Source organism: Typopeltis vanoorti, chromosome 2, assembly GCF_054136105.1.
Source record: "Typopeltis vanoorti isolate ZY-2024b chromosome 2, IOZ_Tvanoo_1.0, whole genome shotgun sequence".
In the NCBI taxonomy this organism is placed as follows: domain Eukaryota; kingdom Metazoa; phylum Arthropoda; class Arachnida; order Uropygi; family Thelyphonidae; genus Typopeltis; species Typopeltis vanoorti.
In genome coordinates this window covers 156,356,642-156,369,891 of record NC_143550.1, presented here as the reverse complement: position 1 = coordinate 156,369,891, position 13,250 = coordinate 156,356,642, and the positions used below count along the sequence as shown (strand labels likewise).

At 34.6% G+C, this 13,250-nt stretch overlaps 1 protein-coding gene across 1 annotated transcript in view; it reads left to right on the top strand.

Annotated features, from left to right (window-relative positions):
* Nucleotides 1-75: 75 nt before the first annotated feature.
* The window catches only part of LOC150109555 (uncharacterized), a 167,199-nt gene continuing 154,024 nt past the window's right edge, over nt 76-13,250 (top strand). Inside the window, exons 1-2 of the mRNA XM_090402650.1 lie at nt 76-195; nt 6,760-7,680. Of these exons, the coding sequence (XP_090258776.1) occupies nt 6,823-7,680 (858 nt within the window). The 5' untranslated portion in view covers nt 76-195; nt 6,760-6,822. The remainder of the gene's footprint in view (nt 196-6,759; nt 7,681-13,250) is intronic.

Genomic DNA, 13,250 nt, shown 5'->3' with positions numbered 1-13,250 from the left:
GGTATAAATCAGCATGCTCAGCACTGTGGAATTTTTTTGAATCCTAAAATTTCCTATACACAAAGTTCTGTTCCAGTGGAGTGTTACCATGGTACAGAGTCTAGTTGCTTGCTTTTTCTGTTCACATTCTGAAAAGTGCATTTTTGAAAATGTTCAAGAACATCATATAAAATTGTTGATTTATGGTCATTCTAGGTATAAAAATTTTTCCTCAGTGATTCCTCTATAGCAGTGATTTTCAACCTTTTTCATAATATGGTACACCTAGACTAATTATTAAAATTCTGCAACACAATAAAATTATATTCTTTTTATTTTTTTGACGATTTGGCAAAAAAAGGCATAATTTTGATTGATTTACACACACAAGATATTAATAATAGTAATTACTTATCCTTTTTGCTCCAAAAAATGTAAACTATATTTTTGACATTTTGAGTAAGAAAAACAATACTCTAAATTATTTAAAAAATTTTTTATTGATTTTTTCAAATGAATATTAAATGTATTAAATAATATACATACTTGCAATTAATTTTAATGAGATATCTGAGTTTGATGTTGTTTCAGAATGTCTTTTGTGCGAGGTCGAAATTTAGATAGGCATACTCTTAAATCATCTTCCAAGGCTTCCAGCCGCGATCTATTTTTGTTCTTAATAATATTCATTGCGGAAAAGCTTGATTCCCACAAATATGATGGAGAAATGGAAGAAAAGTACTTCTATTGCTTTTTTGGTAATATTGGGAAATTCACTTCTTAGAGATAACCAAAACAAAGCAGTATCTATTGTTGGATGTTTTAGTTTTAAACCTCTGTCATTTCTTATATCTGTTAATTCGTCCACTTCTGTAATCTATAAATTTCCCAATTTACACACGCACAAACGGATCTCGTATCCAATCGAAGGATGATATGTCAAGTGAGGGAAAATATTTTTCAATATTTGTATTTAGTAATCTTAAGGTTTGTAAAATTAGATCTATTAGATTTTCATATAATTTGCACTTTTTCATTAGTTCAAACATATTTACTGCATTTTCTTTTCTGATTCTTTCATCCCAAATCATTCATTTTTCCTTGAATGTGTTAATTTTGTCAGTGGAAGTAAGATTGTTTTCACAGTCTCCCTGCATACTTTTATTAAGTGTATTTAAAGATTGAAATAAATCAGCAAGAAATGCAACCTTACTGCACCAAAGTTCGTCGCTAAGAAAATCTGATAACTCAGATTGTTGAGTTGTCAAAAAAATTAGAATTTCCTCTTTTAGTTCATAAAAACTTGATAAAACTCATCCACGAGATAACCATCTCACTTCTGTATGTATTGACAACTGCATGTAAGAAGCTTCCATTGAGGAGCATAGTGTTGCAAACAATCGCGTTTGTAAAGGCCTGGCTTTTATATAATTGACAATTTTGATAGTCTCGTCTAGTACTTTTTTAAGCTCAGGTACCAATGATTTTGACACTAGTACTTCTCTGTAGAGGAAACAATGTGTAAAAATAATTCTAGGATTCTTATTTTGAGCCAGTGTAACAAATCCTTTTACATTTCCTGACATCGAGTGGACACCATCCATGCAAACACTGATGCAAGAATTCCAAGACAAGTTATGGCAGTTAAAGTAATTATCAACAACATCAAAAATATCTTGGCCCTTCGTTCTGGGAGTGGTCGACAAAATAAAAACTGTTCTATAATATCTTCCTTATAAATAAATCTACTGAAGACTAGAAGTTGAGCTTTACCAGTTACATCAGTTGACTCATCCAACTGAATAGCAAACATATCTGCTTCTTTAATGTGAGATACCACTTGCAACTCAATATCTTTGGCCAAATCCTGAATACATCGATAAATGGTGTTATCTGACATAGATAACACCATTTATCGAATTTTTTATGAATTTTTAAAATCTCCTTTTCATATTCCTCGCCAAACATGATATTAACAATTTTGCAGCATGCTGGCAGAATTACATATTCTGCAATTGTGTGAGATTTCATTTTTTTTAGCAACAATTTCTGCAATTGCATAACTGGCTTCTTGGGCTTTTTCAGACACAGCTACAAATTTAGTCCATCTTTTTGCTTGAATAATTTTATCTGGTACAAGTCTTTTAAAATATTCGGCTGGTTTTTCGCTTAAGTGAGAATGTTTAGATTGTAAATGTCTTTTTAATTTACTTGGAAACATAATGTTGTTTGCTAATTTTTCGCCACAAACTACGCATGTAGGATGTGGTGGATCTTCTTGACTGGAAATAAAGCCAAACGACAAATAATTTCTGTCATAATGGCGAACTTTAGTTTTTAATTTAGTTTTAGAAGAAAAGTACTAGATATGGTATCAGTTGCTGATGTGCTGAGCAAAACTAGCTTCACTTCTTTTTTTTTTCTTTTTTCTTTTGATGTATTAGCTTCACCTCCTTCATTGTTTTTAAATTTTAATTTTTTTATTACAAATTTATCCATGTTAAAGGAATACTATTGAATAAAATTATCTGAATGAAAAAAAAAAAAACAATAAAAGAACTCTGATCAGTTACCTTAAAAATAAGAGAATTAAATGAAGTTATTTGTGAAACACACTTATCAAAAGATTAAAGCTAATTAATACACAATTTTAAATCGATTCACCAACCTTAAGTTTCATAAAATATAAATAAGCGAGCTTCAGGTGTGGATGGAAGACCAGACACTAATAAATAAATGCACAAATTACGACATTATTTCTTTCAATTAATTTGTTTTGTTTTCACAAATTAATTGAAAGAAATCTCGTGGCACACCAGTTGAAAATCGCTGCTCTATAGAATCATTCACAAAGAATTTTCAAGAATTGTCAAAAGTTAAATCAGTTATCTTTGATTTAACTTTTGACTTATTTTGGCTGGATAAGTGATTTTCGTGGTTGACTAGTGTTTGGTTTCTGGGTCAAATGAAACTAATGGAACCTTTTATTATTCTTTGTTTTAAGTTTTTTTAAAATATTTTAAATATATTGCTAGCTTGGTTGGCCGAGTGGTTACTGTACTCATTCTCCCCAACTGTGACAGGCTGTAGGTATGAATCCTCTGGGTGTGGATGTGTGTTATTATCTTTAGGGTGAGAGATGAATTTCATTACCCAGTGCCACCAAACCCCCTTCCCAAAAAAATAATAATAAAATTTAAAAGAAATAACAAATCCTTATTCTTTCCATACTAGTAATGTACTATTATTTTCACTCCTAAACGAAAGTAGGCTAATGTAGCCTACTTTCGTTTAGGAGTGCCCCTTTTTTTACAATGTCATTGGCTCTTTATCCAAAAACTTAGGGCATTACTGAAGTGTTATAAAACTAATATAGTCATCCCTCGACTTATGTCATGGTTCCGTTCCATAAGGCAGGCTGTAAGTCGATACATTAAATCAACAGAGTTATAGGGGTTAGGGACTTCACAGTAATAAGTATACTGTCATTTTAATTTTTAAACCTTATTATAAAACTGTACTGTGCCACTATAAAACAGGAGAATAATCACCCAAATTTTCCTCCACAATCACATCTTCATTACCTTCCCTATGTGAAGGACCAGGCTGTGGCTCTTCTGGTGTGCCCTTTGTTTTTTCGATGAAAATGTTCGATGTGCTTTGCTTATTCCTCTTCTTTTCATCATAAATTTGTTTATAGCAAGCAAATGCATCATGTACTTTCCTTTCTACTAATAAGTAGCGTTCAACATTGGGATCCATGTCTTCAACCATTTTGAGAGCATCGTTAACTGCAGAGAACATTTCTACATGCTTCACTGTGAATCGTTTAACTACCTCTCCTTGTTTCTCTTTTTCTTCTTCCTTTTCTCATTCTTCCTCTTCTGCAACGCTTTGTTCTTCCAATTCGACCGATTCTTCATCGGTCAACTCTCAGGGTCACTTCCTATTGTCGTCATCATTCACTTCGAGATTCAGATTGTTTGCTAGGCACACTATTTCTTCACTCAATTCACAAAGGTCTTAATTTTTTTTCAAAACTTCCAAAATCGTGCACAAATCTTTTTAATGTCTTTTTCCATATGCCACTCATACATTGAGAGATCACTTTGTCCCAAACTATAGCAATATTTTTAATAGCATGATAAATATTGAATGCCTTCCAGAATTGCATGAGCGTCTTGGTCATTTCCTTCATTAGCAGAAATGGCTCGTGAAAAAGTTTTCCGTAGATAATAAACCTTAAACACTACTAGAACTCCCTGATTCATCGGTTGGATCAATGAAGTAGTGTTTGGAGGGAGAAACATGACCTTGAACTTGATGAAGATCACCGATATAAGACGGATGACCTGGAGCATTATCTAGAATTAATAAAATTTTAAATTCTACATGTTCTTTCACACAATAGCTTTCCATTTCACTCGCATAACAGTTGATTAAGGCATTTGCAAACAATTTTTGAGTCATCCACGACCTATATCTCCAGTAATGAACTGGAAGAGTATGGTTCTTAATGTTTTTGAAGGCTTGTGGATTCTCACTGTGCCATATCACAAATGGTTTCAGTTTATATCCAACACCACATTAACTCTAACAGAATTGTAACATGGTCTTTAAGAGCTTTGAAACCAGGCATAGATTTTAGCTTTTTGTGGATGAATGTCTGCTCGGACATTTTTTTCCAAAACAAGGTGGTCTCATCCATATTAAATATTTGCTGTGGCAAATAATTTTTCTCTGTAATTATTTCTTCACAAACTCTTTGGCAGCCTTCTCATCAGAACTTGCAGAGTTTGGAGCTTCTCATCAGAATTCACCATATATTTTCACATTATGCAGTGCAAAACGTTGCTTGAATCTCATGAACCAACTGGAAGAAGCATTGAATTCGTAGTTGTAATCAGGTCCTGCTTGCTTCTCCAACATGTTGAAGAGACTAAGTGCCTCAGTGGTTATGGTCATAGTGCTAAGAGATATGCACTTTTGCATATCTCTTAGTTCTTTTGGTTCAGGTCCTCTATACATGATGTAAGTAGCTTTTCCAATCACTGATAGGACCTTGTCGTAGCTTCATCACTATCGTTAAACTTGCAACTTTGTTTCAAGATGAATTGCTCGCCTCTTTTTCTGTGATTCTTCACTAGGTTATTTAATTGAGTGTGTAGGGCCATGTTGCACAAATAATATATTTTTCAAACACAAAATCAACAGAGGATCTGTTGAATCCAAGTGCTGACTGCTGAGGGAGGTTGCCACTGAATGCATTGTTGCTAAATAAAAAGCTTTTTACTTTATACTCGCTTTCATCTTGTTCAAAAGTATAGTCGAAAATGTTATTTATTCCATTATGGGATCACGGACATATCCTCGAAAGGACGTAACTCGAACAGACATAAGTTGAGGGATGACTATATGAAGAATAAATAGGAGGAAAATTTTGAGGAAAATCTGTCTCCTTGTCCTAGCGATGTGCCTTCATCTGCTGTTAAAGGAAGGGGGTTTTTTTGGGGGGAAAGTGGGAGTAAAGTAATGTGGGGAATTATTTGAAAAAAACCCATTATTTTTATATGTATAATATTATTATTAAGGGTGGGTAGAGAGCAGTTGGGGGGGTATATGAAGATAGAAGTTATTTTTTGGGAAAGAGGAGGGATTTAAGGGAAAAAGTCAGGGGTGTGAGCCATTTCGACAGGAGTCGTCTTTGAAACTTATGGGGAAAGTGGATGCTATGTCATGTCGGTTAGGTGTACTTGTGTTGTCTCCTATTGGTCGGAGTCATGACCTAATTTTTAGGTTATGGAGCTTTCAACTCGGAGATTATATAGGACCGGTGGACGTTTATTGAGTTTTCATCACATTTTATGGCTATCGTTTCCAATATTCTAAGCATTGTCTTGTATGTCTAATAGTCTGGGTATGTTTTTGTTCAAGTGCATGAACTGCTAACTGCTATTTCAGTTTTTCCTGTACTTTTGTATCCTGTTTTTTTTTTTTTTGCAAAATTTTGTTAATCCCTGCCAGAAAGACTCTGATGTCACCTACAAGGTTCTACTATCAAATCTTTATGGACAAGACTACAAGAACATTCCAGAACATTTATATAATAAAAAATGCAACAGCAAAAAGAAAAACAGGATAAAAAGCAAAGTACAGGAAAAACTGAAATTCCAGTCCACGTTCTTGAACAAACACATACCCTGCAGATTGACAAGGCCATAATATTAGAAATACCAGACAATGAAACAATGCTTAGAATGTTGGAAACAATAGCCATAAAATGTGACAAAAACTCAGTAAACTCTTAAATCCTCCTCTTCCCTAAAAAATAACTTCTATCTTTAGATCGTCTTCTATCTTCCATCTAAGTTTGTGGATGCAGACAAAGTCATGGCTGTGATGTGATAGTTATTCCATGAAGCACGGGAACATTTTTAAATATTGATCATACTCACTGAATGTTGTAACAGTGTATATGATCTGAACTGCACTAGTTCCATGAGTTAACTAAGGGTTAGTGAGAAAGAGAAAACTTAGGGTAGTTTCTATGTGATCTGCTGTAAATGAACAATAGTGAAGCGAAGGTGTATTTCTCTGCCACAAAACTAGCAAAAAAACCTTTTACCAGAATGGAAGAATTTCTTTAAAATATTCAACTTGTGAGGTCACATCAGTGCATTAATATTTTTTCTTATGAGATGTTTTTTTAATTATACAAGTTTAATTACATATCTAAATATTAGTTTTCATCATATTTTTATTTTTTTTTTCTCATTTCAGATTTTTATTCCTACTCCCATCCCTGCATCTTTTGTTCTTAAGTCATTAAGAATTATTTCAGAAATGGGAAGTAATCAGTTCTGCCTGAAATGGAGTAACCATAATTCTAATATGTTATCAGTATTTGAAGAATTACTTTCAAGTGAATCATTTGTAGATGTAACATTAGTGTGTGAATGTCAAACATTGAAAGCTCATAAACTAGTGCTCTCAGCATGCAGTCCATTCTTTCAGAGCATCTTTTTAGATAATCCATGCAAACATCCTGTAGTGATTCTTAAAGATATAAAATATACAGACCTTAAAGCCATTGTTGACTTCATGTATCGTGGTGAAGTTAATGTTTCACAGGATCAGATGTCTGCCCTCTTTAAAACAGCTGAATCATTAATGGTAAAAGGGTTAGCAACGGGTAATTCAAAAGATTGTAAAGATTCATATGAACAAGAATCAGCTCAAATTACTGCCCGTAATCCTCAAGTCATTATTCCTAGAATACACGAAGAAAGAAGCATGCCATTGCATTCTGATCCTTCAAAGTCACGACAGAAAAGAAGAGGACGGACAGCAACTGTCTTTACTAGTGATTCCAGTCTTACTGATTGTGAAGAATATTTACCAGCTAAAGTTAGAATAACATCTTCCATGGATTATCCTCAAGATCTTAGGAAAGAAAAAGGCAAAAATATTTCTTCTAATTCTGGAGATAGTGTCGCAGTATCAAATAATTTACATGATGATTCGTTGACATGTACTCCACATTTAACTGAATCTGTTGCTCAGCCACCTACAGTTTTAAATGCTCATACTTCATCAACTTCATTTCAGTCAGAAGTACCTTTAATTGAAGAACCAGAATTTGATGATACAGATAGTTACTCAGAAGCACATGAAATTGTTGAAACAGTGATCAAAGAAAAGGCAAGTTTATGTTAATTATTTCTCACAGCTCATAGTAATGTACATACTGACAGCATGGTTCTGTAGAAAACTGTTCTAATTAAGGATGTTTCTTTATAAAGAAATATCCTTATATTATAATCAGTATTTGGTATTATTCAACTTTCTTTACCCTTTGTTTCATTTAACCTGTAATTCTTTTTTTTTGCTGTGTTAATGTATATTAATGTACAACAAGTAATTATATCTTTAGAAAATACTCTTATTTGATTGTATAAAAAAGTTAAAATACATTCACTGTTCATCAGAATTTGCACCAGTAATTGAATGATAAAAGTGAGGAGCAAGAATCTGATCTACCTGATATATAAAAAGAATGACAAACAATATCTGGAAATGATAATTATATTTCTCTGTTATGTGCAACATACAGAGCATTTATTTTATTTTGAAGAACAGATCAAACCCATTTTATTATTATTATACCGGTATCTCTGTGAAGTCAGAAGACTGTGGGAAATCCACACTAACCTTTATGCACACAGTACCTCACATAACTCTCCTTAAACTCATTAATTGTCAGGACACTCAAAACTGATTCTAGCAATTCATTCACCACTCTCCAAACAAAAAAATCTAGTCCTCACACTCTTACACAGCTTCCAAGGGTCCTAATCCTCTGTTTGAAGTGTATTGAAAAATTTTCTTTGTGTCAAGTTTATGGAACCCCTTTAATAACATAAAGTTTCTATCATGTCTAGTCTTTACCATCTATCACTAAACTTTGCAACTCATACACCTCCAACCTATCACTAGTTTGGTTATTTATCTCTGAATTCTCCCTACCACTTCCTGGTCCTAAGAAACCCAGGTGACCAAATCTGTGTAGAGCAGTCAAGATGTGGCCAAATCATAACCTTATAAAGAGAGATAATAACTTCCCTACCTTTACTTGTTAGCATGTTTTTCAACATCCAAGTAATCCTTTGAGCTATTTTTTTTTTTTACCAACTTTTCCAATATGCCCTCTGAACTACAACTTTCTGTTGGCCACTTCAAGTCCTTAGCCTCATCAGTTTCCTCCAATCTAGTACCATCAGTGTTATACACAGTATGTAACCTTTTCAACTCAAGGGGCATAACCTTACATTTTGTAACATTAAATTGATAACCATTTTTCTTCACCTATAATGCCAATTTCTTTAAATCATCCTACAGGATATCAACCTTTAGCAACTATTGCATTCTCCAATTTTGTATCATCATCACAGACAAGAGAATATCCCTCTCCTTAAATCATTCCTTATGTCATTAATGTACAAATCAAAGAGTAGTTGCCCTAGTACAGAGCCCTGATGCACTCCACTAGTCATCCTCATTCTTCTAGATTCCTCTCCACCAAATACTAGTTTCTGGTTCTCTATAAGTCCCCTCCCCAAATTCATGTCACAAGCTCATATCCATTCCCATTTGCTCGACTTATGTAATAGTTTTTCCATGCAGTATTCTGTCAAATGGCTTTGCAAAGTTCAACAGTATCATGATATAGCCATTTCCCTTATATAATTCAGCTGTCACTAATGTGAGTAAATTACTAAGGCAGCACCTACATTTTATAAAGTCATGGTGCTTGCCATAGAGTATTGTATTCCTATCCACCCATTGCTGGATTTTACCTTCAACCCACTTTCCCAATCCATCCATCCAAAACTTTAACCACCACCCCTGAGATGTTAATTGGTCTGTAATTTGTTTTGGGGCCACCTTTATGTAATAAAATTATCTTGCCCTCTCTCCACTCCTTTGGAACCTTGCCAGAGCTGAAACTTGGATTAAACAACTTTGTCAGAGGGTATTACACAGGCTGACATTCCATCCATCCATTCTCACTTTCATATTCACACTGATATTTTTCAGTATGCTGAGCACCTCCAGTTCATCTACCTGAATTTTACCATCAGTCTCTGTCACATTTTCATCTCTATCATTAGTATTGATTCAAGTCATCCTTCCATAAGCATTATTCCTCTTGCCACATAAGATAAAAACTTCTTCAGATTTAATTTGGGCTGCTTAGCTAATTTTCTCTCATAATCTGATTTGGCCTTTCTTACTGTACTAGTCACCCTTCTTGTTTGCACTTTATATCTTTTATGCATATGCTGATCACCTTTTTCTCTATATTTTCTCCACAATTTTCTTTTTTTTGCAGCATCTGTTTTCTATCTGTACTCATCCACTTAACCCCATACTGCTTCTCTCAAATAATCCCTGACAACTTCTCATGCACTATTGACATTCTTTCCTTGTAACTCTTCAAGCCATGGCACTGCTCCAATTTCCTTTTTAGTTTGTCATAATTACCAGCTTTATAGTTCAACCATTTCTTGACAGAGAATTCCACATTTGGCATTCTCCTAGAACAAGACTGTATGGTCACTTTCCTCTGATTGGAAACAGAGTGTCTGCCTTAGTTATGGTTACTTCTTCTGATGTTATTACCTGATTTAGCATTCTCAACCATCTGTCCTCCCCTCCATGATATGCTGTTTCAGGTAATTGAAGTTCTTCAGCTATCATCAGGAATACTCCACATCCTGTCCTATCCCCTCTGTCCTTCCTGAAAATGATACCCTTTACATTCTATCCCTGTAACTATCAGTTTCTGTCAACCAGTTCTCACTGATGATTGTATTTGGCCAAGTCAATCTGACCAATGCCAAAAACTCTTCTCCCTTATTTCTGATGGTATTCATGTATATGCATTTCAACATTACTTTGGATACACAATTACCTTTGCATAATGTCATTACCAATTGATTCAGATTTGAACCATGAAATTGCATTGAACATTCCATAATTATTTCTATATACACACATTCATTTGTCTCAAGGATGGCTTAAACCACACCTGCACCTTTATGCAGGTGTGGTTTAAGCCATCCAATACTTCTAGTTTTCCTGAATTTGCACTTCCATCCTCTCACTAAACAACACTTTCGCCAAACATCTAACTACTGGACCATTTAAATGCAGTCCATCATGCATATACAAGTCCTCTCATCCATCAAATTTACTCCATACATCTATAATCTGTAGATGTATGGAGTGAATTTCTCCTACACAATCTTCTCATTTTAACTTATCAGCAATTATGGTCCTTCTTCTCAATTCAGTCCTATCATGCCAAGGCAGCAGACACAAAATGTTTACTTTCTCACTCTTCTTTTTTGACTTTATTGGCAATTCTTTTATATCTTCTCTTATTGCTTATTTTTCACCTTTTAAATCATTTGTCCCAGCTAAAACAATCAGTTCTTTCATTTCTTTCCTCTGCAGACTTACAATTTCACTAATCCACGATATTCCCACCTGGGAAAAATGCTTTCTTCACTTTCTCATTAATTACACCACTTATTGAATCTTCATACATTGCCTTCTCCTTATTCCCAGTTTCTTACACTTTCATACTTTTCCCATTCACTTTTTCGTTCATTTTTCCTCCACATGACAATCTTTTTCTCCAGTCACTCTAGCTTATGTTTTGTCCTGTGAAGGATGTGATGTAGGCCCACTGTTTCACCCCTGACTATTACATTATTATTATTTATATGGGCACTCCACAGAGTCAAAAGAAGCATCATGGGAGACCCAGTCTATCCATTAACACAGTACCCATCATACATCTCCTTAAACCTATTCTCTGTTGGGGCTCTCATAACTGCCTCTGGCAATCCATTCCACTCATTCACCACTCTCCAAGAAAAGAATCTAGTCCAGCACACCCTTACCAACCACACTTATATAGCTTCCACGTGTGACCCCTTGTTTTTTCCCCTACTCCCCCATGTATTGAAATTTTTCTTCTGTGTCAGTCTTATAGTGTCCCTTTAGTAACTTATAAATTTCTATCATACATTGTTGATATAGCTAAACTCTGCAACCCACACACCCTCAATCTATCCTCATTGGGAACATTCTGCAGACCTGTTACCAACTTGATCATTCATCTCTTAATCTTCTCCACCACCTCCCAATCCCCAAGAAACACAGGTGACCAAATCTGTGCACAGTAGTCAACATGTGGCTGAATCATAGCCTTATAAAGAAGGATAATAACCTCCCTATCTTTACTTGTCAGTATGCCTAGGAACTATTTTGAGCTATCTTGCTAACTCTTGCAATATGTCCTGTGAATTTCAAATCTCTATCCACCATCACTCCCAGATCCCTAGCCCCATCAATTTCCTGTAAACTAGTACCATTAATATGGTACAAAGTGTGTAATCTTTTCATCCCAAAGTGCATTATCTTACATTTCACAACATTTAATTGACAACCATTGTCCTTTGCTCACACTGCTAATTTATTTAAATCAGATTGTAAGATATCTATATCACCTTTATCAACTATTGCCCTCCCTAGTTTTACGTCATTGGCAAACAACTGAATGTTCCCCTTCAAATCTTCTGCTGTATCATTAATATACAAATTAAAGAGTAATAGTCCCAGTACAGAGCCCTGGGACACTCCACTAGTCATCCTCTTTTGCCTTGATTCCACTCCACCATACACCACCCTCTGATGCCTGTCTATCAGCCACCCTCTATCCATGTCACCAGTCTCATATCCATTTCAATTGGCTCTAACTTATGTAATAGTTTTCCATGCAGTATTTGGTCAAATATATTTGCCAAGTCCAACAGCATCACAATGGTGTAACCATTTCCTTTATCTAATTCTGCTGTCACCTTATTATAAAATGTGAAAAACCCTGCTACCTCCTTATAAGATCAGCTGACTCATCTTCATTTAAAAAAAGTCCATATATAGATTCCTCTCATCATGATGAGAATCAAACTTTTCTTTTCCAATCAAATGGCACATTGTTCCATCATTCTTCCAATTGCTAGGGAGGCAATTACTTTCAGCCACTTATTTCATGCTCTCATTCATATTTCTTGCACTATCGTTCATTCCTTCCATATTCTCTACAATTCTTTCACTATCTTGCCTTACATCAGTGATGCTAGCTGCTTCATTCTCGTGCTTTCCTCATAACTTGCATTTCTTGGAGTTGCACACGAAACATTTCTGATGCACTCTCTCTCTCTCTCTCATCCCCCCCCCCCTCCATCTCCATTCTCGCTTTCATACCTTAAACATTTTGCTATGTGAAATGAATACATTGAACATGCACTGCATTGTATGAAATTCCTCATGCTAAATTCCCTGAATAAGGAAGCCTTGACTGCAATTTTTCTTGTATATATTGGTGCCAGTAAAAATGCTTTTTGAATGATGCCATGTGTTAAAATTCATAAACATATATACACTCAACTTCACAGTTAAAATAAGTAAAATACTACTAAAAATGATTACTAAAATTGCTAATATTTACTAAAATAAGAAGACTTATTTGTCAGTTACATTTGGCACCACTACTACTATGGAGAGGGTAATTGGTGTTTACCAAATATTTCAGTCTGCTATTTCCAGACCGAAATATTTGGCTAAATAAATATCTTTCTTGTGATTACGTGATTATATCATTCAAGCAGGTTTCAGGAATTGCAAATCTACAGTTGATC